The sequence below is a fragment of the Myotis daubentonii genome, chromosome 12 (genome assembly GCF_963259705.1).
Source record: "Myotis daubentonii chromosome 12, mMyoDau2.1, whole genome shotgun sequence".
NCBI lineage: Eukaryota > Metazoa > Chordata > Mammalia > Chiroptera > Vespertilionidae > Myotis > Myotis daubentonii.
Window position 1 is genome coordinate 50260983 of NC_081851.1, and position 25834 is coordinate 50286816.

The window sequence follows — 25834 nt, forward strand, 5'->3', positions numbered from 1 at the left end:
GTTTTCCGATGGTCTTAGGGACCCCTGTGAAAGGGTAGTTCGACCCCCCAGATTGAGAACCGCTGGTCTAGCTCGACTGTAATGAAACATAAGGAACATTATAAACCACGCCATAGCTACAAATGCTCTAAAAACACAGGTGGTCGGCCCACTGATCCTCATCTCAAAGCCCCAACGCACAGAAGCTGGGGAGGGGAAACATGGAGCTTCCCGAAAATGTGGAGATTAAAAAGGAGAGGATGGCCCGGCCCCTCCCCTCCTCCTCCCCCAGCTCACCCACCACCACCCCCGCCCCGCCCGGCCCGCTCTCCAGCGCATGCGCGTCTCGCCGCCTCGCCCTCGGCTGCTGTGTCACCGCCGAGCGGAAGTCCGGGCCCAGGAGGGGGAGCCCCTCTCTGTCCTCCCCCTTCCTCCCCTAACATCCCGGCCTCCCACAGTAGGGGGTCCCCTACCCTGCACTCTCCCGAACACCTCGTAGTCCACGGATTTGAGGGGCCCCGCGGTGGACATGGCGGCGAGCCCGCTGCGGAGGAGCAGGAGCGAGAGGAGCGGGGTTCGGGGCGCGGCGACTGCGAGCAGGAGGGGGCACATGGGGCCGCGCGGCGCACCCCGCGCCGGGTCACGCGCAGGACGGCGGCAAATGAGACCGCGGGCGGGAGCGGGCGGCGGGACGCCGGGAGGACCGGCCGGGGGCGAGGGCGGCGGGACGCCGGGAGGACAGACCGCTCGCCCCGGCGCCTTGGCCCGCCCCCCTCTGCTGGGACCGCGCGGCGCGCCCGCCCCGCTGTGTGTCAGTGAGGCCGGTGCTGTGCCCAGACGTCAGGAGCTCGGTTCCCAAAGTGAGTGCTTTGGAAAGGACAGTCCTGCTCATTGGTGATGCGGCGGCGTTGGCTGCTGAGCTTGTGTTAAACGGTGAGCGTCCGCCGAACCTGCCGGGATGGAGCCCGTTCCTGGGAGGATGGCTGCCTCCCCGGCCGCCTCTAGGGAGTCCGAGGCTGTGGGCCTCCATCCGGATTCTCCATGAATTCTGGCATATTTGGGGGCGAGACACTTTTAAAAATCTAAATTCTTTTATGTTAGTGGAAGCAGAAAAGAAAGCTTATCTCCTGTTCACTATTACAGCATTTTTGTAGTTTTTGATTATTTTTCAGCAACATCCCAATTGCCTAGATTTAATCATTTAAAATGGCCTGTGATCATCAAGTATCTGAGGCCCTGCCTAGATTGAGCTAAAATTTTAAAATTTTGCCCAAAGTTTCTTCTGCTCAGTTAAGTTTTCTAGGTAATATTTTTGAGAGCTCATTCTATGGCATATACGTAGAAAGCTAACATTAAAAACAAAAAAAAAGTTAAAAAAAGAAAGTTAAGGTTCTCAGGCTTCATGACAACCAGAAAGTTTAAACCACAATACACAGCAAGCATTTCAGTTTCAATCTTTTGCCTTTGTGCTACTAGGATATTAAAATATGCCCTGAGGTGAATAACATGGTACCTGACAGCCCCTACTTGTATGGAAAATATGCTAATGGATCCTGTCCATACAGAAAGTAAAAGTGAAGTCAGATTTGTTTATTCTATCTGGGTTTATCTGGATTCAGCATCTAAAAACACTGATTTCCACTGTCCTGAAGGGAATAGTATGGAGGCTGAACAGAAATGGCTGGTGTGCAAGGTCAGTTATTAAACAATCCACCAGAGGAAGACAGGCGTAAGCCAGGACACGGCTGGTGAGAGTCAAGGTAATGCTAAGGGCTAATAAGAGGCTTTACAGAAGCCCCTGTGCCTTTTCAAAGGAGTCCAAGGCTCAGCTCTACCCAGGCCCCCAGAACTCAAGCCAACCTATGGGAAACAGACGCAACATCCTCCAGATGTTATTTCCACTCGTGGATTGTGTTTATGTGTCTGCCTTTTGGCTTATACTTGTTTTTACTGGCCAGAGCTCTATCAGGCCTAAAGCCCCCTCTTTATAACAAACATTTTGTAATGCTTCCTCTGCTATCCTGAAATGAAATGCATGGGTAATATAATTTACCCAAAACATTTGTAAACCAACATAATAATCTATACAACAAAGGATAAATAAAACACACTTATAGTAAAATAATATATATCAGAATGTAAACTCTTAGGCACACAGAGGCTCAGACCTATGGGTACTATCACTGTGAATCCAACAACCACAAGTTTGATCAGGTACTGGAGATGCACAAACCATGGGCACTGTTGGCTGAGGCATGAGTTTTCAAAATAATGAACACTTCTTAGTAATGCTCCCAGCAAACAGTGTTTAATCTTTTCTTGGTTCACATAGTAGTTACATTCCTAGAACATTTAGTGAACTTAAAAATATATAGAACTTTATATAAAACTAGAGGTCCAGTGCACAAAAATTTGTGCACTCAGGCGGGGGTCCCTCAGCCCGGCCTGTGCCCTCTCGCAGTCTGGGACCCCCTTGGGAGATGACCACCTGCTGGCTTACGCCTGCTCCCCAGTGGATTGGGCCTAAGCTGGCAGTCAGACATCCCTCTGGCAGCCTGGGAGCCTTTGGGGGATGTCCACTTGGCAGCGGGGAACAGGCCTAAGCTGCAGTCAGACATCCTTAGCGCTGCTGAGGCAGGAGAGGCGGGAGAGGCTCCCACCACCACCGCTGTACTGGCAGCCATCAGCCTGGCTTGTGGCTGAGCAGAGCTCCTCCCATGTGAGAGCGCCCTGACCACCAGGGAGCAGCTCCTGCATTGAGCATCTGCCCCCTGGTAGTCAGTGTGTGTCATAGTGACCAGTCATTCCCAGGTCTGCTGTTAGGGTTAATTTGCATATTAGCCTTTCATTCACAAATGAGTGTACAATGCAGCTGTGAGGTGTTCTAAGGAGGCCAGGGTATTGTGAGGGAATTGAGGAACAAAGACCTTCATGACTCCTGCAAACAGAAGTTAGTATCCAAACCAGAACTAAGCCTCAGTTCTCCTGACTTCTAGGTTTATGCCCCCCCCTTTTTTTTTTGATCATGCAAAAACGGGGAAATGTGATCTTATAAATCAAGACTTTTCAGAAGACTCTGGTCATGTGGTTATTATAATTGTAACCTAATGTTCCCTTTCATGGAGTCTCCAGACATTAACTCAGTTAAGCTTCCCAACTCTACTTCAAGGTGAGAATTGTTTCCATCTCACCTTTTTTCACTCAGGTTCAATGCCTTCTCCATTCCTCAGTCAGATTCATGAGGGCAGGTTCCGTGTTTGTCTTATTCACTGATGTATCCCCACCCTCAATGCCTAGCATTAGGCAGGCAGGCAATAAAAATGTGTTGAGTCAATAAATGAATGAATGGAAGACTAACTTAGATTGAAAATTCTCGGAGGAGATGTGTTCTTGTCAATATGTCTTCATTTGTCTTGATTTCCCCTTATGTGGCTACTAGAATTTAGTAAATTCTTTTTTGGGGGGAGGATTTAGTAAATTTTTAACTAACTAGTTAGTCTGCTGAATTAGTTCAAATTTTAAAAAGATTAGGGATGTCACCATCTCTTCTCCCCTTAAGATGATCAACCATCCCGTTTGGCTCACGACTGTCCCAGATTTAGCACTGAAAAGCCTGCATCTGCCCAGCCAGCATGGCTCAGTGGTTGAGTATCAACCTATGAACCTGGAGGTCATGGTTCAGTTCCCAGTCAGGGCACATGCCTGCATTGCAGGCTTGATCCTGAGGGAGAGGGAGAGGGGGAGGGGGAGGAAGAGAGGAAGGGAGAGGGAAAGGGAGAGGGAGAGGGTCAACGGAGCCAAATATCAACAGTACAACGATTGAAATTTCTTTTGAGAGCCAAATTTTTTAAACTTAAACTATATAGGTAGGTACATTGTTATTAACTTAATTAGGGTACTCCTAAGGCTTAGGAAGAGCCACACTCAAGGGACCAAAGAGCCGCATGTGGCTCGAGAGCCAGCCGCAGTTTGCCGACCATGGACCTATAGGATGGGGTTAAGCAGGTAATCAGAGGTTAGTGAAGGCTGAAGACTTTGATTTTGTTGGAATGTAGTGCAGAGAGACTTTGAAGATATGGTATTGAAAAGAATGAACTGGAAGGGAGATGAGAGGAAGACAAATTGTGAGGTCTCTGTAATAAACCAGGAACCTCATTACTTAAAATTATCTAAATTAGAACTTCCAGGATATAGTTTACTTTAAAATGATTTAACCACATTCTAAACAAGTTTTAGATGATTTGTGGTGTTCTCTAACAGAACTGGCACGTAATATTGAATCAGATCGCAGAGGATTATTTTAGCTTTATGGCCAGATGCAGAGACATATGTAAAGGTCTGGAAGCCAACAGATATGTTGAGAAATGCAAATTCTCAGTGAAAGGATTTGGAATTCTACATGGCAGCAGATGATCAATAGCTATATCCAGATTCTTTGGAGTGATGGGTTGCTTTAAATTAAGATTTCATATTAGCTCACCAGGAAGTAAATTTTTCTAAGCATAATAAACTGCTTTAACTTTCTACCCATGGTCGGCAAAATGCGGCTCTTTGGTCCCTTGAGTGTGGCTCTTCCTAAGCCTTAGGAGTACCCTAATTAAGTTAATAACAATGTACCTACCTATATAGTTTAAGTTTAAAAAATTTGGCTCTCAAAAGAAATTTCAATCGTTGTACTGTTGATATTTGGCTCCGTTGACCCTCTCCCTCTCCCTCTCCCTCTCCCTCTCCCTCTCCCTCTCCCTCTCCCTCTCCCTCTCCCTCTCCCTCCCCCTCCCCCTCCCCCTCCCCCTCCCCCTCTTCACACTGGGGGGTAGGGGAGGCCAGGGGATTGTCAAGGGCGGGGAGGGGGCGGGAAAGGAGACATATGTAATACCCTTTGTAATACTTTAAGCAATAAAATAAAAAGAAATTTCAATCGTTGTACTGTTGATATTTGGCTCTGTTGACTAATGAGTTTACCTATAGGTTATAGGTAACCTATTATCAAGACACTTTTAATTATTCTGCTCTCTGAACACAAACTGACCTTATTTTTAAAAATATTTACTCTCGGATCTACTTTATGTAGGCTATCTCCTGACACTCCCAAATCTTCCCCTATCCTGTCCAGTGGCCTGTGCAAGTATGTACCAGATTTCATCCTAATTATTTAGTGTCTTTCCCACTAGTACTGTGCCTTCCAAGAAATAAGATTCAAACTGGACTGAGGTCCTGTCACTATCACTAATCCTGTCACTGACTGGAAAGGATGACATTTTCCCTTTCATAATTTTTTTTTTTTTTTGACTCATGGGTTCAGGGTTTTTATGTGGGATTTTATCACAGATGCATGATCAATTCAGTCATTGGCCATGTGACTGGACTCAATGTCCAGTTCCTTTCTTTGGTGCTGGAAGTTCTTTTTTTTTTTTTTTTAATTAAATCTTTATTGTTCAGATTATTACATTTGTTCCTTTTTTTCCCCCCCCATAACTCCCCTCCTCCCAGTTCCCGCCCCACCCTCCGCCCTCACTCCCCACCCACTGTCCTCATCCATAGGTGCACGATTTTTGTCCAGTCTCTTCCCACATCTCCCACACCCCTTTCCCCCCCAAGAATAGTCAGTCCATTCCCTTTCTATGTCCCTGATTCTATTATAATCAACAGTTCATTCTGTTCATCAGATTATTTATTCACTTGATTCTTAGATTCACTTGTTGATAGATGCATATTTGTTGTTCATAATTTGTATCTTTACCTTTTTCTTCCTCTTCCTCTTCTTAAAGGATACCTTTCAGCATTTCATATAATCCTGGTTTGGTGGTGATGAACTCCTTTAGCTTTTCCTTATCTGTGAAGCTCTTTATCTGACCTTCAATTCTGAATGATAGCTTTGCTGGATAAAGTAATCTTGGTTGTAGGTTCTTGGTATTCATCACTTTGAATATTTCTTGCCACTCCCTTCTGGCCTGCAAAGTTTCTGTTGAGAAATCAGCTGACAGTCGTATGGGTATTCCCTTGTAGGTAACTGAGTTTCTTTCTCTTGCTGTTTTTAAGATTCTCTCTTTATCTTTTGCTCTTGGCATTTTAATGATGATGTGTCTTGGTGTGGTCCTCTTTGGATTCCTTTTGTTTGGGGTTCTCCGCGCTTCTTGGACCTGTAAGTCCATTTCTTTCACCAGGTGGGGGAAGTTTTCTGTCATTATTTCTTCAAATAGGTTTTCAATATCTTGCTCTCTCTCATCTTCTGGCACCCCTATAATTCTGATGTTGGTACGCTTGAAGCTGTCCCAGAGGCTCCTTACACTATCCTCGCATTTTTGGATTCTTTTTTCAATTTGCTTTTCCGGTTGGATGTTTTTTGCTTCCTCGCATTTCAAATCATTGACTTGATTCTTGCGCTCCTCTGGTCTGCTGTCGGGCGTCTGTATAATATTCGTTATTTCAGTCCGTGTGTGCTTAATTTCTAGTTGGTTCCCCAATATAAGATCGAGGGTCTTATTAGTTTTCGTGTAGATCTCATTAAGTTTATCGGCAGCTTCTAAACAGTTCTTGAGAGACCTTAAAAGTGTGGTTCTGAACTCTATTTCTTCCATTGACAATTTTGTCCTGTTTCTTTGTCTCCGCATTTTGTTATGCTTCCTTGGTGCACCCCCTAGTGGTCTTTGTTCGCAGTCTTATAGTTAAATCTTGATTGTTGTAGCTAATTCCAGGGAGGGTTTGACCTCCAGGCCAAGTGGCTATGAGAATCAGCTGTGTCAGCAGTGAGAGAACTTCTGTCCTCTAGGGAGGTGCTAATCTAGCCTTTGCCTGAGGCTATCCGGCAAATGCCTCTGTGCAGGGCTTGGGCGGGGCGGGTCGCACAGGATCAATAGGGTGGGCCGGAGAGAGCAGTTATGGCGGCTCTCAGTCCTGTCCCAAGGGGCTCTGCCTCTCTGAGTCCCAGCACCCGCTGCAAAGCTCGGAGAGAAAGCTGCACTCGCTCTGACCGAAGCCAGACAGTCCCGCTTCTCCCGTTTGAGTCTGGGTCCCTAAAGACTCGCCCGGATCTGGTGCTCAGAGTCTGCGACTTCCTCCCGATTGAAAACAACAACCGCGCCCTCCGCCGCCAGCCCGCTCCGCGCACTCCGCACCTCAGAATTTGACTTCAGCACTGCGCCTCCTCTGAGTGTCCGTATGCGTTTCTCTTTCCTCCTAGTTGTAGGACTTCCACTCAGCCAGCGTTCCTGTGGTTCTGGGTGATGTCCCTTCCGTTTTTTGGTTTCACTTTTTTTTTTTTTTTAAATATATTTTATTGATTTTTTACAGAGAGGAAGGGAGAGAGATAGAGAGTTAGAAACATCGATGAGAGAGAAACATCGATCAGCTGCCTCCTGCACATCCCCTACTGGGGATGTGCCCGCAACCCAGGTACATGCCCTTGACCGGAATCGAACCTGGGACCCTTCAGTCCGCAGGCCGAAGCTCTATCCACTGAGCCAAACCGGTTCCGGCTTTGGTTTCACTTTTGAAGTAGTTGTTCAAAGCAGCAAACTCCGGAGTTAACCTATGCCGCCATCTTGGTTCTCCTTCCCTTTCATAATTAATCTTTGACTTTTTCCACATTTACCCAAGTGTACCCCTGTCAATTATTATGTAGCTGTATTGTAATTTTAGTAGTGCTATAGCAACAATTGACATTGCTTAGCTAAAAAATGTACTGTGTCTGCCAACAGCAGTACATCAGCAGACAGAAATTTTTATGTACCATTTAAGCTTGGAATGCCAACAATATGTGATTTGAATACTTTAGAAATTTTAAGCAAATGTTACTAATATTTAAGCTAATTTTAAATAACAGAAGGAAAATTTTATAATTCTAACCCAACCTTAACCATTTTTAGTATTCTCTTCATGTATTATATATGCATATGAATATGTATATATGTATACTTATCTTTTTTATTTCATTTCAGAGAGGGAGGAGAGATAGATAGAAGATAAAAATATCGGTGATGAATGAGAATCATTAATTGGCTGCCTTCTGCATACTCCCTAATGGGGATCGAGCCCACAATCCAGGTATGTGCCCTGACGGGAATCAAACCATGACCTCCTGGTTCATAGGTCGACGCTCAACCACTGATCACACTGGCTGGGCTCTTCATATATATTTTTAAGTAGTTAAAAATCATAATACAAATTTAATTTTTATTTTTTTCCATGTTATAGCCTTTCCAATAAATAGTTTAGTAGTTTCATGATATTCTATTTTTACTGAATTTATTGGGGTGACATTGGCTAATTAAGTTTCAGGTATATAATTATACATCATCTGTATATTGTACTATGTGTTCACCACCCCAAGTCAAGTCTCCATATATCCCCCCTTTACCCTCTTTTACCGTCCCCCACCCTACCTTATGGTACTCTAAGTGAATATAACCATAAATTTACCTACCAAGTCCCTATTGTTATACACTCCGGTTATTTCTAATTTTTCACTACCATAAAAAAGTACTATGAAAGAAATATTCATACCTAAATTCATTCATATTCATGTTGCTCCCTCCCATATTATTCAATTATTTAGAAGTATAAAAAATAAAAGTATGTAAGTATGTATTGTTCTTGATATATATGGCCAAATTGTTTTTCAAAGGGCTGTGCTAATTTAAATATACCACTACTGGCACTGTATGAGTACATGATATTTTTAAATATTTTTATTGATTTTTAGATTGAGTGGAGAAAGAGACACATTGATGTGAGAGCGAAAAATCTATTAGCTGCCTCCTTTATCCCTCCCACGGTGAATTAGACACAGAGACAATACAGTCTCTGTGTCTAAATCAGTGGTGGTCCGCAAACCAATGATGATCTGTGAGGTCCGAAAGGTTGGCAACTGCTGGTCTAAATGACATTGGAACAGAGGAGGCATCACCTGTAAGTCTATAAATCACCACCACAAAGGGTTAGTTAGGAATGATTCCTAAAGTGATGTCTCAGAAATTTGATATTGAAGTATAATTGATTTCAAGGACAACCAAAATTACTTTCTCCATCAACATATTTCTATTCCTGAATTATTTTTGTAACCGTTAATTATGTGGAAAGAGCTGGACTCAACAGGATAAAAATTATTAAATCTCACAACTGAAGAGGCCTCAACAAACCAACGTGATGCTTCCTTCTTGGAAGGGATACTCTATAGTAAAGAAATGCTTGGATAATTATTACTAAACTGGACCCAAGATCATTAGACATCAGGCTGTCAGTCAGCAGAGGAAGTAAGCTGGTTTCCCAGAAGGGCCTTTAATCTTATTACAATTTATCAGAAAATTGCTTAAGCAATTTTATCAGGAAGACATATTTCTTCCCAGAGGAGATTCTGTCCTGGGTTTGAACCAATTTTTCTTTATCACAGTCCAAGTTAATATTCAAAACGCAGAAGTACATTTAGCATTAAAGCTTCTTTCCTCCCCCAGCTTGATATTTTAAAATCCTGTTACATATTTTCATAACTTTTTAAAATAAAATTTGAACACAGATTGACTATTAAATACTATAGAATTATCTTTAACTTTCTCATGTGATAATAGAATTATAGGTATATTTTTTTTAAAGGGCCTTATCTGTTAGCGACCTTAACTGAAATATATAAGGGTGCTATAGCATATTTTGCTTTAAAATCCTTGGGAGTTGCCTGGATGGTGTGGCTCAACAGTTGAGCATTGACCTCTGAAACAGGAGGTCAGGGTTCAATTCCTGGTCAGGGCACATGCACAGGTTGCGGATTTCATCCTCAATGTGCGGTGTGCAGGAGGCAGCTGGTCAATGATTCTCTCTCATCATTGATGTTTCTATCTCTTTTTCCTTCTCCCTTCCTCTCTGTAATTAATAAAAATATATTTTTTAAAATATCAAAAATAAAATCCTTGGGAGTTGAAGGCAGAACAGTTTAGATAGAATAAACTTATTGAATTGGTGGTATCTATTAAGCTGGGTCATGGGTACATGGCGATTCATTATACTATTTCTAATTTTTTACATGTTTGAAATTTTTATGTAAAGTTTTAAAATAAAATAAAAAATAGAAGTCCATTTTCATTCTATAAAATATGTGATCAATAATCCTCAAAACTGTCATGGTCATCAAAAAAACAAAGAAAGCCTGCAAAACAACCCAGAATTGCCCTAGGATAGTGGTCGGCAAACTCATTTGTCAACAGAGCCAAATATAAACAGTACAACGATTGAAATTTCTTTTGAGAGCCAAATTTTTTTAACTTAAACTATATAGGTAGGTACATTGTTATTAACTTAATTAGGGTACTCCTAAACTGGCCTTTGCTAAAAACATCCTCAGTCTAATTGAGGTACATTCGCTGAGGTCGACCCCTGCCAACCCTCCCACCCACACTCGTCTTGTATACTTGTTTCGTCTATCTCCTTTCCGAAAACCGACTTCTGCGTATGGGCCACGAAGTTTCAATCGCACTGTACGTGCGCGCCCGCACGTGGTATTTTGTAGAAGAGCCACACTCAAGGGGCCAGAGAGCCACATGTGGTTCGCGAGACCCGGTTTGCCAACCACTGCCCTAGGAGACAGAATGACTAAATGTAAAGTGTATTCTGGATGGGATTCAGGAATGGAAAGAGGACTTCAGGTAAAAACTGAGGAACTCTGAGTAAAGTATGGACTTTAGTTAGGTTTCAATACCGGTTCATTATAACAAATGTGCCATGTTAATGTAAGATATTAATAATAGGGGAAACTTCCTGAACTATCTTCATAATAATTTTATAAATCTGAAACTATTCTCTCTCTCCCTTCCTCTCTCATATCAATAAAAATTTATTTTTTAAAATCTCTTAAATCCCATTAAGAAATTAACTCTTAGAGTACCTGAGAGATAGAAGCAAAATTGGAAGCAGTCGAATGCAATAAAACGGAATCATTCTAAATGAACTGAATTGTAACCAAACTGCCTGCTGAAAAGGGAGGGTGAAGTGGAAAGCTTGATTGGTTCTGGGAGTCTAAAGGTAAAGGATGGGAACAGACTTTGAGTTCGATCACTGGTTCCTGAAGAATAAAGAAGAAAAGACAACTCAGCTCATCTATCTCATGATGCCTTTGGTGGGACACTGGATTGGTATCAAATCTCCACGTGAATCTCTGTCTAGCTTGCTTTCCTTCTGCAGGGCTGGAAAGTTAAAGCTGTATCTCCCAGACATTCCTGCAATTAGGGTTCCTGCATGACAGACACTGCCATCAGAAGCACTGTGCTATCTCTGGAGGGAGGACATGAGCAAGGCAGAGGCTCTCTGCTGGTCCTTCTGTGATAAGCACAGTTACGGGGGGAGCTTCGTTTTCCTGGGCATTGTTCATTGAAGTCACCGTGACTAGCTTCTTGGGCACCTAGAGGCAAGGTGCAGAGCAACGTTTTACTAGTTAATGTTAGCAAGCATGATGGGTTCTGGAGTGGCAACTTCCTGGATGTGGTAGTTTCCAGTCTACAGCAGCTTCCTGATGCTGGCAGGGGAGGCACAGTTTTAAAACCAGCAGCTTCTCCGTTCAGCACATTCCCTGACTGCAGAAGAATCTGCCACTTCCTTGGTGGCCCGAGGAAGTGAGAATCGATCCTGAAACATTAGCCCCAAAGTGTTCTCCACCCCGGCTGCACATTAGAATCACCAGGGGAGCTTACCAACTGTACACATACACATGCTCAGTACGTGAATTCAATATGTGAATTCCACAATCATTGTTCTTAAAAGCAACCCAGATGCTGTGATGCGAAGCTAAAGTTAAGAACCACTGATCCAGAAACTCTTTCATTAGTCTTCACAACAACATCATAATCCAACTCGTCTAATACCCAATGTTAAATCCATGTCTGTTTAAATGTCTAAAATGGATTCTTTTTTCTGTAACTGAAGCTTAGCCAATGCCTGGGGGCAAAATCTTCACAATCAGAGTAAACCAAAGTTTAAACAGAATGAAAGTTCAAATATGCCATCTCCTGCTGTCAATAAGAAGCATTAACATTGTCAGTGCTTACAAAGAGAAGAAATAAAGATTATAAGAAAGAACAAGCTAAAAATAGTACTAAAACTAAGCCTAGAGTTTTGAAAAATAAGTTTTTGCCAAGAGGCTATAGCATAATGGCTTAGGTAACATATATTCTGTAAATCAGTTATAGCCTGCTTATTTATATTTATTGTTTAGTGCTTTGCAGCTATAATGTTGTATTTGGAAAAAGAATTGCTGATATAATAACATTAAAAATAATGCCCTGTTTAAATGAACCATAATTTCTAGTCGACTGCTGCCACCTACCAACTATCCCAAGGCAAGGCAGGTCATGTGAATATTACTATTCCACTCTTCCAGCACAGTCAGTACTACTTAAGTTTTCTCTCATTTCCGTGTCATACTTCAAACATACTTTTAGGTGCATGCTAAACCCTTAAATGCTAAGCAGTTTAATTGTTAGGGGTCTTTACTCAACAGATCACTTAAATATGATATTATCTTGATCATCAATCACTGCTAGATATGGATGTTATAGGAAATGCAAACTTACAAGAAAATTCATTCAGTAAATGTTGATTGAATTCCTACTATATAGTAGGCATTATGGGTTACAGTATACTTATCTACTACAGCCTTTAAAATTAGACCTTTTTTTCAGTTTTTATTGATATTTTAAGGAGAGAGGAGGGGAGAAGGAGAGAGGGAGAGAAAAACGTCGACTGGCTGCTTCCTGCACACCCACTACAGGGGATTAAGCCTGCAACCCCAGGCATGTGCCCTGACAGGGAATCCAAACGGGGACCTCTCAGTGCATGGGCCAATACTCAACCAACTGAGCCACACTGGCCAGGGCAAAATTAGCCTTCTTCAAAGGTCATGTGTTTCAGAGATAGCTTGTCCTATAAATAAAGTGATGAATGCCATAGTGAGAATGACTCAGTTGGTTGAGCCTCGACCCATGCACCTAGAGGTCACGAGATCAATTCCCAGTCTGGGCACATGCTGGGAACCATTTTGCCAATAAGCAGAGAAAGCTTGCCTGAGAATAATGACAACAGGGAGGAGAGCCAGCTGGAAAAGAAAAGTCAAGTGCTGATGACATTGTTTGAGCGCCTGGATCTAGCTGTTCCTGAAAGCAGGCACTTTCCCTAGACTTTTCAGTTCCATGGCCCATAGATTCACTTTTTTTTTTTTTTTTTTTTTTTGCCTAAATCAGCTGAAATTGGGTTTCTATCATGGCAATAAAATTAGCTCTGATAAATGTAGAATTATATCAAGAGGTCTCCTGAACTAAAAATGGAAATAAAACTAAGCCTAGAGTTTTGAAAAATAGAGCTGCCTGCAACCATCTCTCCCTCCTTAGAAAAAGCTTGTCTGCAATAGAATAAGAATAGCACATTCTCTGACATCAATTGAATTCCTGAATCAAGTCAACCCTGAGGCCAGCCTCCAGATGAATAAGACAATAAATCCCATATTTTGCTTAAGCTGGCTTGTATTAAATCTCTGGCATGTAACTAAGAGTCCTATCTTAGTTGTATTTGTCCTAACAGGAATGAGATATCAAGTTCCCTAAAATAAAAAATAATAATATCCAGTATTACTGATGTTGTGCCAAAATAGGGACTATCACACATTGCTGGTATTTGGATACAAACATTTTGTAAAGCACTTTGACTGTAGATCTCAAAAGCCTTAAAAATTACTTGGAGGAGGGAAAGAAGGATAAATAAATAGAACACAGGGGGTGTTTAGGGCAAGATAGCTATAATGGTGAATACATAGTATTCACATAGCCCTCCGGCCACATAGCTCCCTGATGTGGTGAGCACTATGTTACTCTGGAGTTACCTTGCCCTGGAAGTGAAGCAGGGGGTCCCTCGGGGGTGAGAACGATGGAGCCCTAATGAGGCATGCACGACTCCGGAGACCAGGTTCAGTGACGCAGATCTAAGTTTATTGTGTAAGTGCCGCAACATATATAACATTCTTGACCAATCAGAAGTTTACACAATCCTTAGGGCAGCCAATAGTAGGAAAGATCAGGGTACTATGTAGTGGCTCTAGGAGGTTTGCTCAGGCGGGCGCTGCCACTTCCTGGTGTGCCGAGGAAGCTTGTACAGGAGGAGTGTGCTCATGCCATTGCATCTGCCACTGCACTGAGATAAATCTCCTGAGCTCTTCCCACATGGAAGGTCGCCCTTTTTAGGCGATAACTTCCAAGAAGGCTTAGGCCCAAGTACCTTGCACTCCTTAAAAATCCTCAAGAGCCCCCTAGAATCTACAAAGTCCAAGCTTCGTGGCATGATATTTAAGGCTTCCATGATATGGTTTAAATACTGTTCCAGACGCCTTTCCCATTCATTGGGACTTATTTTTTACATTTTGAAAACACTGGTCTGTTCCTCCATCATTGTTCAAAAAGTAGTCCCTTATGAATAGGTTGAGGCTGGAATGGTCAAATCAAACCACAGTTTCATATATCATTCCTGACATAGACCAAATAGAAAGCAAGTTAAAATGTGACATGGTTTGTACTATTGGTAGAGTGGAAAAAATGAGGATCTCTTTCTATGTAATGCAAGAGACATACTTCTGTGACCAGCACAGGGGGTCTAACACTGACCCCATAAAGAGTGCCGTAGACCAATTCCAGCATGTCATAATTTCAAGAGTTTCATCAAAAGGTTGATGAAACTTGGGGACTCAACAGGGTTAAGTCACACATATAATCACCTGTTGGGAATGGCTAAAGGCATTTCCCCAAACCTGAATAGGAAACTGATTGTGGCTGCCAGACAGTTAAAGGGCATCTTAATCTACATGTTAGTGCCTCCTACTGGCTAAACACCTGAACAACCGTAAGCTAATTCCCCCAAACTGACAATGCTTCTGTACCCTTTGAAACCTTACCCTTTGAAGTATATTATCTCCACCTTGCCTTAGAACAAATCTATACTAATAATAGCCTAGGTGGCGTCACGCCCTCACGTCATCACAAGATGGCCATCACAAAATAGCTGTCATAAGATGGCCGTCACAATATGGCTGCGCACACAGTGCAGGTGAGGCCTGGTGGCCTCTCTGTGCAGTGAGGCCTGGGGGTCCTGCAGCTCTGCGCGGTGTGGAGGAGTCTGGTCCTGGCGTCTCTGCCACCTCGCACGGAAGAGGTGGGTCGCAGCAGGAGAGGGCAGTTGTGAGCAATCAGGCCAGAAAGGGAGGGCAGTTGTGGGTGGTCAGGCCAGCAGGGGAGGGCAGTTTGGGGCAATCAGGCCAGCAGGGGAGGGCAGTTGTGGGCATTCAGGCTGGCAGGGGAGGGCAGTTGGGGGTGATCAGGCCAGCAGGGCAGGGAAGTTGGTGGGGGGCGGACCAGGCCGGCAGGGAAGCAGTTAGGCATCAATCTGATTGGCAAGGGAGCAGTTAGGAGGCGATCAGGCTGGCAGGCAGGCAGGCAAGCAGTTAGGAGTCAGCGGTCCTGGATTGTGAGAGGGATGTCTGACTGCTGGTTTAGACTGGCAGTCAGACATCCCCCAAGGGGTCCCAGATTAGAGAGGGCGAAGGCCAGGCTGAGGGACACCCCCACCCCCATGCATGAATTTCATGCACCAGGCCTCTAGTTGTGTTAATAAAAGCAAGGGTCGTAGACAAGAAGGTAGTCTTCATTTCCTTTAGCTGAAGATCCTCTGACCCCCAATGCCTTTCAAAATTGTATCTCGTCTCCGGACTCTTTATTAGTCTCTGGATTCCTATGTCATCTACGCACAGCCTTTTCCAGATTCCTGAACCCTTCTTGATGCTGGGACAAGAACCCCGGCAAAGAGGAAACCAACAAGTAATTTTTGGCTCTACAGTGAACTGAATCTGGAAAGCCATGTTCATGTAAGTGGTCATTTAAATTGTTTTACAGTTTTAGAATAAACTCTTAGGCAAATCACAGAAGACTAAATTGTGATTACAGAAAAGAGTATGTTATCCACCTAGAACACTTAAAACAAAAGTTGCCGCTGACAAAGATTGGGAAGTAAAAGGGGAGAAGAGAAGGTGAAGGGGACCAGCTGAGCACAAATGTCCTCAACAAGAGATGCTCTCTTGGTTGGTGGAACAGCAGATAGAGGTTCAAAGATATTGTCTGAAATCAAAGAGGCGACTGGAAGAGAAAGCAGAGATTAGTGACAAAATTATCTTGGGAGGAAGGAGGCAGAGCAAGATAGCTAAATTTGCAACCATCATGTTATCTAAATCAAGAAACAATACATTTAGAGATTTCAAGTTAATCACAAAAAGATCTAAAAACAGAAACTGTTAAAGTAGTTTCCTCTGGAGAATAAGTTAAAAAGACACCATGAGGAAGCAATCAGTCAAATCTAGAATATGGGACATTCCACAAGACAAGTGACCTAATTTCTCTAGCTAATCAATGGCATGGGATTGGGGGCGAGTCGGGGGGGGGGGGGGCGCGTGAGTTACAGAGTAAATAACACTAAGGAGAGAAAACAACTGAATTCAATGTGGAAACTTTATTTGGGATCCTTATTAGAACAATTTTGAAACACTCAGAAAATTTTGATCATGAACTGGATATAAGATGATATAAGAAAATTCATTTTGATTTATAGGGAACTCATACAACTTAACAAAAGGAAGATAAACAATCCAATCAAAAAATGGGCAAAGAACCTAAATAGACACTTTTCAAAAGAGGACATTCAGAAAGCCAAGAGACATATGAAAACATGCTCAAAGTCACTAATCATCCGAGAAATGCAAATCAAAACAACAATGAGGTACCATCTCACACCTGTCAGAATGGCTATCATCAACAAATCAACGAACGACAAGTGCTGGAGAGGATGCAGAGAAAAGGGAACACTTGTGCACTGCTGGTGGGAATGCAGACTGGTTCAGCCACTATGGAAGACAGTATGGAGTTTCCTCAAAAAGTTAAAAATGGAACTCCCATTTGACCCTGTGATCCCACTGCTAGGAATATATCCCAAGAAACCAGAAACACCAATCAGAAAGGATATATGCACCCCTATGTTCATAGCAGCACAATTTACCATAGCTAAGATCTGGAAACAGCCCAAATGCCCATCAGCAGATGAATGGATTAGAAAACTGTGGTACATCTACACCACGGGTCCTCAAACTTTTTAAACAGGGGGCCAGTTCATTGTCCCTCAGACCGTTGGAGGGCCGGACTATAGTTTAAAAAAAAAATTATGAACAAATTCCTATGCACACTGCACATATCTTATTTTGAAGTAAAAAGACAAAATGGGAACAAATACAGTATTTGTATTTGCATGTGGCCCGCGGGCTGTAGTTTGAGGACCCCTGATCTACACAATGGAATACTATGCTGCTGTAAAAAAGACGGAATTCTTACCATCTGCAACAGCATGGATGGAACTGGAGAGCATTATGCTAAGTGAAATAAGCCAGTCAATGAAAGAAAAATACCACATGATCTCACTCATTTATGGATAATAAAGACCATTATAAACTAATGAACAAAAATAGAGGCAGAGCAGCATTGAACAGACTGTCAAACTACAGCAGGAAGGCCGGGGAGGGTTGGGGGGCGGGGGTGGGGGGGGGTAAGAGATCAACCGAAGGACTTGTATGCATGCATATAAGCATAACCAATGGACACAAGACACTGGGGTGTAGGGGAGGCCGAGGGAATGTCAAGGGGAGGGGGAAGGAAACATATGTAGTACTCTTTGTAATACTTTAAGCAATAAAAAAAAAAAAGAAAGAAAATTCATTTTGATATAATAATGGCATGGAAGTTAGATTGTAAAATATCTTTTGCAGTTAAGTATTTCTAGGTAAATTAGCATAATGTCTGGGATTTGTTTTTAAAATACTGAAATGCCAACCCTTCCTACCCCCGGAATGTAGGGGGATAGAGAAACAGGGCTGGCCAAATGTTGATAACTGTGGAAGCTGGGTTCATGGGGTTCACTGGACCCTCCTCTCCACTTTTATGTATGCTTGAAAACTTCCAAAATAATATACTGTCTTGTTTTTATTTTATTTTTTTAAGCAGGTTCCTCTGAGGAGTGAGATAGAGTGGGGTGCAATAGTGCCAGGAAGATTATTTTACATTTTGTATTTACTGAATGAATATTTATTGAGCCCCCGCAATGTGTGAGGCTCTGTGACCTAGTGGAGTTCACATTCCAGTCAGGGGAAAGAAAAAATAAACCTTGGACATAATAAATAAGTTTTAATGTGTTAGAAGTTAATAAGTGCTTTGAGGAAAGAAGAAAGCAGGGTAAGCAGGAGCAGGAGTGAGGCCAAGGTCACAGTTTTAAATAGCATGGTGTCTGGGAAGGGCTCATTGAAAATGTGACATTTGAACAAAGACTTGAAGGAGATTATAAACCCTTCTGAATTGTTGCTTGTAAATTATGTCCATGGATTACTTTGATAAAAGAATTTTTTTAAGTAAATTAAATTAAATCTCCTTCTTCCTCATTCCTCCTTCTCTCCCTATCAAAATCCCTCTTTCTTCTTGGGGCCGACTTCAAATAACCATTCACGAAGTCTTTTCATCCATAGCTAGAATCTACTGCTCTTTTGTGTTCTCCTGTACATTGCTAGTGACTCTAACAGGTATATCTTCCACCTAATATGGCTCTTTATAGCATTGCTAAGCACCTTCACTTTCATTATTTTACTTATACCTTACAATAATTTTAAGTGATTTTTATTTCAATATTATTATTCCACCTTATTACGTGAGAAAACGAAGGCTCTGAAAAAATAAGTGATCTTCACCAGATTAACCAGATACAGACAACATCCGAATTCTAGACCACATCTTCTGAAGACATTATTACTCCTCTGCCTCACTCCACTATCTCTCCATAATTAGTTGTTTCTAAGAGTCATTTCATGTTAAAATTATATTCGAATCAAAGTAATATTGCACATGATAGTAAATCAGGTAGTTCAGAAAAATCCTAGCAGGAAACATACATCTCCAACTAATCAATCCCCAGTCTCTATACAAGGACACCCTTTTTCATCATTTCCAGTTTTAATTCTGGTGGTTATCTGTGTAACTTCAGATAATATTTTCACATTGTTGTATAGTGATCTGATCACCTTTAGATATTATCTGCTGATTTTCTACCATAAAAGGGGAGGATTTAGCTATTTGAATTGACCTAATGTCTTAAGTTAGGTTCCTCAGGACAATGACTCTGAGGCAAGGACTTGCATGCAGGAGGCTTTGGGGACAACCCTGGAACAGTGAAAGCCCAGGGTTGAGCTGTGGGAGGGGTTGACCTGGTGTGCACTTGACACAGACGCCTCAGCCCACCCTAGAAGCTCTGGGCTGGGATAGCCCTCCACAGTTGTCCTGAAATGAAACAAGGGTTTCTGGGCCTTTATACCTTACCATCAGCCAGGTATATGCAAGCTGAGGAACAAAATTAGGCAAAGGATATCTTGTCAGCTGAGAACAATTCCAGAAAAAGGACTTAGAGGTAAGCTGTCAGCAGCCAGTACTTCTGGCAATTGGAGAATGAACATTTTGTTCCTGAAGTGAGCAGAGTAGGGCATTCTTTGAAAAAATAAACAAAATTGGCCAACCTCTAGCCAGACTCACTAAGAAAAAAGAGAGAAGCCTCAAATAAATAAAATCAGAAATGAAGGCGGAGAAGTTGTAATGAACACCAAAGAAATACAAAGGGTTTACAAAAATACTGGGGAAGGCTAAACGTCACCAAATTGAATAACCTAGGAGAAATGGACAAATTCCTAGATGCATACACCCTTCCTACACTGAACCATGAAGAATTGGAAACCCTAAATAAACCCATCACTAGTAATAAAATTGAAACAATAATCAAAAACCTCCCCCAAAACCAAAGTCCAGAACCAGATGGCTTCACTGGTGAATACTACCAAATATTCAAAGATGACTTAATACCAATCACTCTCAACCTCTTCCAAAAAATTGAAGAGGAAGGAATGCTTCCTAACTCATTTTATGAGGCCAACATTACCCTGATACAAAAAGCAGGCAAGGACATCACAAAAAAAGAAAATTATACATCAATATCTTTGATGAGCATAGATGCAAAAATCCTAAACAAAATATGAGCAAATTGGCCCTCGTGGGTTTGGCTCAGTGGTTGGAGCCTTGGTCCATGAACCCTAGGGTCCCAAGTTCGATTACGGTCAAGGGCACATACCTCAGTTGCAGGCTCGATCCCAGAGCGAGAGGCAACCAATCAATGTGTCTCTCTCACATCAAAGTTTCTCTCTCTATCTCTCCCCCTTACATCCACTCTGTCTAAAAATCAATGGGGAATATATCCTCAGCTGAGGATTAACTAACTAACTAAATTTTTTTTAAAATTCCATACTCCTCATTTAACAATTGGAACATTCATCTACATAATCACAATACTATTAAATCTTTAAAAATTGACATAAATTTAATAGTGTCATCTAATATAGTGTCCATATTTAAATGTTCCCAACGAGGGATTCTCTGAGCACCGGCCTCCAGGGTCCTTTGTTGTTCTGGCTGGACTCAACTGGGAGGAAGAGGGCAGTGCAAGACAAGCGACTGATGGTGTGATGACGCCCCCAGAAACTGGAGCCCATTTTTGCTGATTCTTAAAGTATTCCTTTCCTAATAAGTAATATTATTAAATGGTTAAGAATAATCAAAATTCGTGGTTAAATGATGTGCTTTTTACTTGCAGTTTTAGCATACCTGTAAGAAGAAAATCAAACCTAAATTATTTTTAAGAGATAAAACAAATCATAATTTTTGGATCTAATTGTTACACAGGCAGTCTTTAATGGATATATTCTCCAGGCTCTTAAAGATGCTGGCATATAAACCATTCTAGTATTTTTACAGTCGGGGATCCTAATTCATCAGGTCTACCTTACACCTAGAATGTAGAATTTATTTTTTATTTTTAGTTTCTTAAAGGTGGTTTTGTCCAGACTCCAGAAGTTTGTGAGACCATATTGTGCCCCCTTTTTAGGGGGCGGGGGGGAGGGGTCTACAGTTATCGGCAGGACCCTGGAGCCTCATGTCAGCTTCTTGTGGAGAAAGTCATTCTCCATGACATGTGTTTGATTCTTTTCATTCTCCTGGAGTCACCCCTACTCCTTCCTACCACTCTGTTTACTACTGACCATTCCACCAATGGCTGTTCTCTATACACTTAGGACTTTTCATTTCTCTTGAAAGTAACAACCCACTGAGACTTGCCCAGTTGAACATTCTGGGTCAGCTATGGGATTTAAAATCTTTATGGCTCGCAAATAAATGTAATTGAACAAAGAAAGCAGGTGTCCTGCCATCAGAACTTCAAACATAATGGAGAAGGAAGATAATGCATCAGCTGCACATGGCTTGCCATTGCTGTGGTCTCTGTCTGGGAAGCTAATGCACTCATTGATTAGTTAATGCACTCATTGATTAGTCGTCAAGAGAGGCATCATTCTCAAATTGATCCCTGGCTTGTGGTGGCAGACTAACATTTGCTTTAGCTGCAATAACCATAGGAACAGATCCTGATGCTGGGAAGGCATGGGCAGTGGTTGCCTTGACAACACATCATGGGAGCTTCTAGTTCCCTCCATAATTTCCTTGGAAAGACAGTGATTACTTATCAGTCCTCCATAGGAACTAGGTTTTGCCTACAAGATGAGGATTGTTAACCCATAACTCAATTACTGAAAGTGCGTCAGTACCAGGAAATGTCATCTAGATTCAGATGACAAACTATATAAAACAAGCTTGAAGACATGAAAGGCCAGCTTGATGCACTGGTCTGGGAACCGTAGGAAGGACTCAGCGAGGCCCAGGGAACCTGGAAATGGACTCAGTGGCCTTTGAGGCTGTGGCTGTGAACTTCACCCTGGAGGAGTGAGTTTTACTGGGTCCTTCCAAGAAGAAACTCCATAGCAGTGGTTCTCAACCTTCCTAATGCCGCAACCCTTTAATACAGTTCCTCATGTTGTGGTGACCCCCAGTTTCATTGTTACAACTTGAACATAATTAAAGCACAGTGATTAATCACAAAAACAATATGTAATTATATACGTGTTTCCGATGGTCTTAGGCGACCCCTGTGAAAGGGTCGTTCGACCCCCAAAGGGGTCGGGACCCACAGGCTGAGAACTGCTGCTCTAGAGAACTGTGATGCAGGAACACTTCAGGAACCTGGCCTCAACACAAGTCATATGATAGAGTCTGTGAAGCGGAAAAGGCTATCAATGTGGAGAAAACTGCAGCTTTGTTTCAGATCTCAGTCTGAAGAAGAAAACTCTTCCTGGAGTAAAACCATGGGAATACAGCGTGTGTGGACAAGTCTTCATGCATCATTCACCCCATCCAAGGCACCCCAGCTGTCACACTGGACAGAGTATCAGAAATATGGAGAGAAGCCATATAAATGCAACGTATGTGGCAGAGCCTTGGTTTATCTCCAGTGTTTTGAAAATCATGAAAGAAATCACAATGGAGAGAAAACATAAATGTAAGGAATGTGGGAAAGCTTTCATGTGGCTCCAAACCCTTCAGATACACAAGATAGCACATACTGCAGATGGTCCTTATAAACGTAAGGTGTGGGGGAAATCTTTAGTGGTTGGTCACGGGTTCCATTCCCAGTCAAGGGCACTTGTATCTCAGTTGCGGGTTCCCCAGCCCCAGTAGGGACGAGTGTGGGAGGCAACCAATCCATGTGTCTCTCTCACGTTAATGTTTCTCTCTCTCTCTCCCTCCCTGTTTCTCTCCCCCCCCCGCCCCCCCCCTCCCGCTCCTACATCCCTCCCTTCCATTCACTCTAGAAATCAATGGAAAAAATATTCTCCGGTGAGGAATAAAAAAAAAAAAAAAAAGATTTAAAGTATCATTGTTCAAAAAATTTTGAAATGTCCTGAAATCTTAAAATCACATATGAAATGTGACAAAATTTTCCAAATTGACAAATCCGCACAATTTGCATGGCATTACAAGCATACTGTAAAACTAAAATAAACTTTAAGTTATCAAAATAACACAAATTTTGATCAACCATGGGAGGGGAAACACTGGATTCTCTACAATAATACAAAATCTCTCTAATGCTACTTTCTTATGAAGAGGACATCAAAGAAAATGCATCCCAAAAAGTAGGAGGAAAGAACTATAAAAATGTGATAGGCAGGTAATAAACAAAAAAATATTGCTGATTTGGGGATATTTGTGACATTTTTCAGCTTTTCAAAATTCATGGTTTGGTGTGATTTCTCATTCTAACGAAATATTCACATTTGAACTTAATTTTGCATTTGTAATCTTGTGTTGTTTTTCATAAAGAGAACTCTCAAAATTGTATAAGGTTTAAGCCACTCCAAATCTAAACCTGGTCAGATTTCAAAAGTTTTTTGATGGGACTCACTTGACAGAGGCTCAACAATATCACCAAAGACTTCTTTTCTTTCCTTTTCTCTGCTCTGACGTCTATGGTAAGAGCATCATCCTAATGCTGGCTTCCTCCTTGTCACAAATGACTGCAGCAGTTTCAACGCTCATCCAGAAGATCAGTGACACCTAGCTTTCTATTGTTCTCTCGGGACAATTAAAAACCTTTGTAAACAGACGCGCCTAGTGATTAGCCTAAATCGGTCTGAGTCACTAGTTGGTTTAGTTTTGGATTACCTAAACAACTCACAGTGTCGAGGTGATGGAATGACTGGAATGGGGCCAATCTCCACCCAGAACCTCCTGGCTGTGGGTAGTGAAGGTAAACCCCCTGGCTGGGGAGACAAACCACAATGTCCAGTGGAAGATATGAGAAGGGTGAGATGGTTATTCATTTATTCAAAACCATCTCCCTAGGACACACATGGGTCCAATTCTATGTCAAGTATCAGAAATCAGGAAGCAAAGATTGAATAAGAACTATATACTTTCCATCTCTTTCTAACTGGGACAGGCTCTTCATTTTATTTTTATTTTTTTAAAATATATTTTATTGATTTTTCACAGAGAGGAAGGGAGAGGGATAGAGAGTTAGAAACATCGATGAGAGAGAAACATCAATCAGCTGCCTCCTGCACACTCCCCACTGGGGATGTGCCACAACCAAGGTACATGCCCTTGACCAGAATCGAACCCGGGACCCTTGAGTCTGCAGGCCGATGCTCTATCCACTGAGCCAAACCGGTTAGGGCCAGGCTCTTCATTTTAGAAGACCATTTTGGGTTTGAGATATTTTATTCTAACACTGCAAAATGAATTTAGAATCTACAATAAATTCCACTTTTAAGTCTCCATTTATTCAGTAAATATTTAACACATGCCTACTGCCTACTCATCATGGAGTGGAATACAAAATTTAGTTTCTGACATCATGAGTTAAAAAGCTTGTCAACTTGAGATGTATGAAGGCTTTTAGTCCCCCTGGGAGTGGGTTGAGGTGTGGAGGTGGCCAAGCAGGGCTTACCTGTACACTGACGAGACCAGTTCAATAAAGTGCACACCTTAAAGGAAAAAAAAAAAAAAAGCTTGTCAAGATGTCTTAAGTGAAAAATTAAAATGATAAAATGTTTAAATAGCTAAAATAAGTAATATCTGTTCAAGAGGACAATGGAAGAGATGCTCCAAGATAATACAGATAAGTTGTACAGGTAATAAAGCTGCAGGAGTTTAAAATAATTTCATATCTACACTAATAAAAGAGAAGCATGTAAATTAGTGTCACTCCACTACACCCACCAGCCAAGCAGAGCGACTATGCAAAGTAACCCAACAAAGATGGCGGTTAATTTGCATACAAGGCGCAAAGACTGAAGGCTCCAGCGGGAGTGAAGACAGAAGATGGAAGACAGAAGACAGAAGACTGAAGACTGAAGACTGAAGAGGCTTGGCTTCTCTGCTGCGGCCGGACCAAAGGCCTGGGTCCCGGGTGTTGGAGGAAAACCAGTGCCGGCAGCCAGGGGAAGGAAGGCCTATTGTGCGAATCTTCGTGCAACGGGCTTCTAGTATATATATAATTATATGTTTCTATTAAATACCAGAGGTCCGGTGCATGACATTCGTGCACTGGAGGGAGAGAGGGCTCAGCCCAGCCTGCACCCTCTCCCAGTCCGGGACCCCTCAGGGATGTCTGACTGCTAGCTTAGACCCCTAGAGGATGTCCAACTGCCGACTTAGGCCCACTCCCTTAGCGCTGCCTTGGAGGTGGAAAAGGCTCCCACCACCACTGCTGCGCTCGCCAGCAGTGAGCCCGGCTTCTGGCTAAGCAGCGCTCCCCCTGTGGGAGCGCACTGACCACCAGGGGGCAGCTCCTGCGTTGAGCGTCTGCCCCCTGGTGGTCAGTGCGAGTCATAGCAATCGGTCATTCCACAGTTCAGTCGATTTGCATATTAGGGTTTTATTACATAGGATAATATAAATACACATTTATATAGAAGCAATTACTTCTCACTGAGAAAGCAAATGGCTGGCATTGTCCTAAAGTGTATACTTCAGTGATTCTCAACTTGTGGGTCGCGACCCCTTTGGCGGTTGAACAACCCTTTCACAGGGGTCGCCTAAGACCATCCTGCATATCAGATATTTACATTAGGATTCATAACAGTAGCAACATTACAGTTACGAAGTAGCAACGAAAATAATTTTATGGTTGGGTCACAACATGAGGAACTGTATTTAAAGGGTCAGAAGTTTGAGAACCACTGGTATACTTGAAGTTCCACTTTCAGTCCGGATTTGCTAACAATGATTACCTCAAATCTGGGTAATAAATAGGAAACAGATACAATTATGCACTTTGGCCCATAGTGTTATTTTCAGTACTCAGTTCTCTTGTAGGACAA

The 25834-nt window shown here is 42.3% G+C and overlaps 1 protein-coding gene across 10 annotated transcripts in view; it reads right to left on the bottom strand.

Moving 5' to 3' along the window:
• Positions 1-25834, bottom strand: part of ACYP2 (acylphosphatase 2) — a 182288-nt gene that overhangs the window by 103740 nt on the left and 52714 nt on the right. For 5 of the 10 annotated variants that reach the window (XR_009447974.1, XM_059659830.1, XM_059659836.1 and 2 more), the window contains one exon: positions 24460-24496. The exons of 2 other annotated variants lie outside the window; for them this stretch is intronic. Coding sequence is in view for 5 of the 8 variants with exons in the window: in XM_059659830.1 (XP_059515813.1) it covers positions 24460-24496 (37 nt within the window). In the remaining 3 variants the exon portion in view is untranslated. Of the gene's footprint in view, positions 1-435; positions 742-24459; positions 24497-25834 lie in introns of those variants that run through there. 3 more of the 10 variants (XM_059659834.1, XM_059659835.1, XM_059659837.1) reach the window with 3 other exon arrangements.